Source organism: Zea mays, chromosome 9 (assembly GCF_902167145.1).
Source record: "Zea mays cultivar B73 chromosome 9, Zm-B73-REFERENCE-NAM-5.0, whole genome shotgun sequence".
NCBI classification, from domain to species: Eukaryota; Viridiplantae; Streptophyta; class Magnoliopsida; order Poales; family Poaceae; genus Zea; species Zea mays.
This window is the reverse complement of record NC_050104.1, coordinates 156,417,329-156,421,194: the sequence shown is the minus strand read 5'-3', so window position 1 is coordinate 156,421,194 and position 3,866 is coordinate 156,417,329. Positions and strand designations below refer to the sequence as shown.

The 3,866-nt window shown below is 49.3% G+C and overlaps 1 protein-coding gene across 1 annotated transcript; it reads left to right on the top strand.

Moving 5' to 3' along the window:
• Window positions 1-1,902: 1,902 nt before the first annotated feature.
• LOC100277328 (uncharacterized) lies at window positions 1,903-2,497 on the top strand. The gene has a single exon (NM_001365990.2). The coding sequence runs from the start codon at window positions 1,977-1,979 to the stop codon at window positions 2,352-2,354; it is 378 nt and encodes a 125-aa protein (NP_001352919.1). The 5' UTR covers window positions 1,903-1,976; the 3' UTR covers window positions 2,355-2,497.
• The last annotated feature ends 1,369 nt before the right edge of the window (window positions 2,498-3,866 follow it).

Here is a 3,866-nt window from a genome sequence, read left to right as displayed (position 1 = left end):
ACCGTAGCACCATCATGGGCTTCATCGGTCGCTGACTCTTATTTGCATGACTCGAAGGCTCAGGAATTATTGGTTAAACTCTCCCTGGATGCCTCCTCTGTTCCCCACTTCTCCCTCAAGGATGGTCTTTTGCGGTACAAGAACAGAATCTGGGTTGGCTCTGATCCTCAGCTTCAACACAAGTTGGTTACTGCCTTCCACCATAGCCCCGTTGGTGGCCACTCCGGCGTGCCCGTCACGTACAGGAAGATCAAGCAAGTGTTTGCCTGGCCGGGTCTCAAGTCCTTTGTCCAGACTTGGGTGGCTTCCTGTGTTACTTGTCAACAAGCGAAACCAGACCGCACACTTTCACCTGGTTTGCTCCAGCCCTTGCCGGTTCCCACAGCTGCTTGGCATACGATTTCAATGGATTTTATTGAAGGGTTGCCACGGTCACAACGTTTTGACTGCATCTTAGTGGTGGTTGATTTATTCACTAAGTATGCTCACTTTATTCCATTGGCGCACCCATTTTCAGCAGTTTCCATTGCTCAGGTATTCTTTCAGCAAGTCTACAAGCTGCATGGCCTCCCAGTTGCTATTGTCTCTGACCGAGATAAGATTTTCACAAGTAATTTTTGGAAAGAACTCTTCAAGCTAGCCGGGGTCAGTCTCCACATGAGCAGTGCATACCATCCTCAATCGGACGGACAGACCGAGCGCGTGAATCAATGCCTCGAGACGTACATACGATGCTTTGTACACTCTTGTCCTTCCAAGTGGGCTAATTGGATAGCTTCAGCAGAGTTTTGGTATAATACTAGCCACCATTCCTCTATTGACAGATCGCCATTTGAAGCTCTCTATGGCTATGTCCCACGGCATTTCGGTATTCCGGCATTGGAGAATTCTTCGTCTGATTTGGCTGCATTCATCCAAGACAAACAGCGTATCCATCTGTTATTGCAGCAACATCTACACCGTGCCAAACAGCGTATGAAGCATCAAGCGGACAAGCGTCGTTCCGATCGCACATTCCAAGTGGGGGATTTGGTGTTTGTCAAGCTTCAACCATACGTCCAAACATCCCTGGTCTCTCGTGCCAACCAGAAGCTCAGTTTTCGCTACTTTGGTCCTTACCAGATTCTGTCCAAGATTGGTTCAGCTGCATACAAATTGGACCTACCAAATTCATCAACAGTTCACCCCGTCTTTCACGTATCACAACTCAAACAGTTTATTCAGCCTCCTACACAGGTATCTGCTGTCATACCAGATTTGTCTGACCCATTTCAAGTGCCTGTGGCTATTCTTCAGCGTCGCATGGTATCTCGCGGAGTTCGCGCGGTGCAGCAAGGACTGGTGCAGTGGTCGTCCCTTCCCTAGTCACTTGCTACATGGGAAGATCTGGAGGCTCTGCGACAGCGCTTTCCATCAGCACCTGCTTGGGGACAAGCTGGCGCTCAAGGCGGGGGTACTGTTAGCACACGCAAGGATGCCAAGACAAGTGAACCTGCGCCAGAGACTGGAAGCGAAGAAGAGGGTGTGCTGCTACAGCCAAGATTAAAAAGGAAGCTTAAGCCCAATAGCAAGGTGTCCGGCCCAGAGTGAGTTCGTTGACTGTAATAGTGTGGCCCAGTCGTGGTGCCATATGTATGGCTTCAGTCTGTAAACTGGGACATGGAAAAAGAACAGAAAACACTACTACCTATCTTCTTCCCCTCTTTCAAGTCGAGAAATTTGCTATTTTGCCACTCTCAATTTTGGCTGCCTGTTATTATGCCATCCCGTGTCTATGACTGGTGGGACCGTCTGTGTCTATGATTTGTGGGTCCGATGGCATACTGGCGAAGCCCACAAATGATAATGTCAAAATTGCCCATGACTCCTTCCAAGTCTTCTCCTTCCCTGCCGCCGTCTTGCTTTCCCCTTTCCTCCAGGAAGCTAACACCAAATCTGGTCGTGCAACCCCGATTCCCCCGCGAACTTGCGAAGCGATGGTGGACGCGTGGTGGTCTCTGTTGGGCGCGGCGTTCCCGGCGCTGGTGGCGGGTCAGTTCATCCGCACCAAGCGCCGCCGCGACGAGGAGCAGCGCCTCAAGGCGGCGCGCGGGCGGGAGAAGAGCTCCGACGAGGTCTTCGTCTGCGAGCGCGTGTGCACTTCCAAGCGTATGCTCAACAAGGTAGGGGCCTTCTCCAAGGACCCCATACCGGAGACCTGCGTCACCGTGTGCGGCGTCTCTGAACTCGACGCCTGCGCCGACGCCTGCGCGCGCACCGTCTGCGTCAACCAGCACCAGGTGCCCAACTGGAACGACGTCTGCCTCAAGAGGTGTCAGAGCGAGTGCCTCAAACTCTCTTCAACGCTAATGTAATGGCCATCTCGCTATTGTGCTGCGCTCCTTAGATGCCAACCGTGAGGTTCTTCTCTGTTCCGTTCTGCTTAGATGCCATCTCGCTATTCATCATGCTTGAGGACAGTGAATGTTTCTGGTCAAGGCCGTTATGTCTTCCATTCCATTCGTTCTTGCACATTTCTTTAATTTAACAACAAAACTCTTTTTATGCACAATAATTTACTTCATGGTCCTAATTTTATTTCTGAATTGAAACCATTAATGATTACGCTACGCCATTCGTCCTCCCCCTTTGATTAAATCCTTATATGTAAATGGGAATGCCTTAGTATAAAGTTTTAGAGTACGTGTTATTGGAGTCATGTTTTAATAATCATCTTTCCTTTTTTTAGGAATTTGATGCTCGTAAGAAAAATGGACTACGTTCTATTTAACTAAGTAATTTTAGTGTTTGATGATTAATATAACATGTGAACTAATGTATTTGCAAGTGTTTGTATTTTGTAATTTACATGATGTAAATTAGATTGGACTAAGAGTCAGTTTGGATAGCAGCCTACGACACCACACCTTGCCTAATGTGCGGCGGCCAAATTGGACGCCAGACCTGCGGCGTCTAAAATGTGGTGTGTTATGGCGCTCGGAGTATCGTTCCAAACATGCCCTAAAGCTTTGAAGATGCAACAGCTCAAAAGAAAACTTAAAAGACTCATAGAAGACTTACAGATACTCAACACAACACAAGTTTAAGAAGTAAGACTAGAGATGTCAATGGGAATTCTCCACCGGGTTATAGCGTACCATACTCATCCTTATCATGTTTGATACATCTCCGTACCTATCCCCATACCCATCATGGGTGCAAAACTCATCTCATACTGAAAGGCAATTAGGCTTACACCTATTTTCCTAATTGATTTTGGTGGTTGAATTGTCCAACACAAATAATTGGACTAACTGATTTGCTCTAGTGTATAAGTTATACAGGTGTAAAAGGTTCACACTTAGCCAATAAAAAGATCAAGTATTGGGTTCAACAAAAAAGCAAAGGGATAACTGAAGGCTCCTCTGGTCTGGCGCACCGGACTGTCCGGTGTACACCGGACAGTGTCCGGTGCACCAGAGGACTCAAACTCAAACTCGTCACCTTCGGGAAAATCCAGAGGCACTCCGCTATAATTCACCGGACTGTCCGGTGTACACCGGACAGTGTCCGGTGCTCCAAGGAAGAGCGGCCTCAGGAACTCGCCAGCTTCGGGAATTCGCAACGGCTAGTCCGCTATAATTCACCGGACATGTCCGGTGCACACCGGACTGTCCGGTGCGACATCGAGGCAACGGCTACTTCGGCGCCAACGGCTACCTGCAGCGCATTAAATGCGCGCCAGCGCGCAGAAGTCAGGCACGCCCATGCTGGCGCACCGAACACTCTACAGTACATGTTCGGTGCGCCACCGGACATCCAGGCGGGCCCAGAAGACAGTGCTCCAACGGTCGAATCCCAACGGCTTCGGTGACGTGGCTGGCGCA

Bases quoted from the DNA above. Each gene is read 5' to 3' on its own strand.
- LOC100277328 (NM_001365990.2), top strand. From the start codon at position 1,977: ATGGTGGACGCGTGGTGGTCTCTGTTGGGCGCGGCGTTCCCGGCGCTG.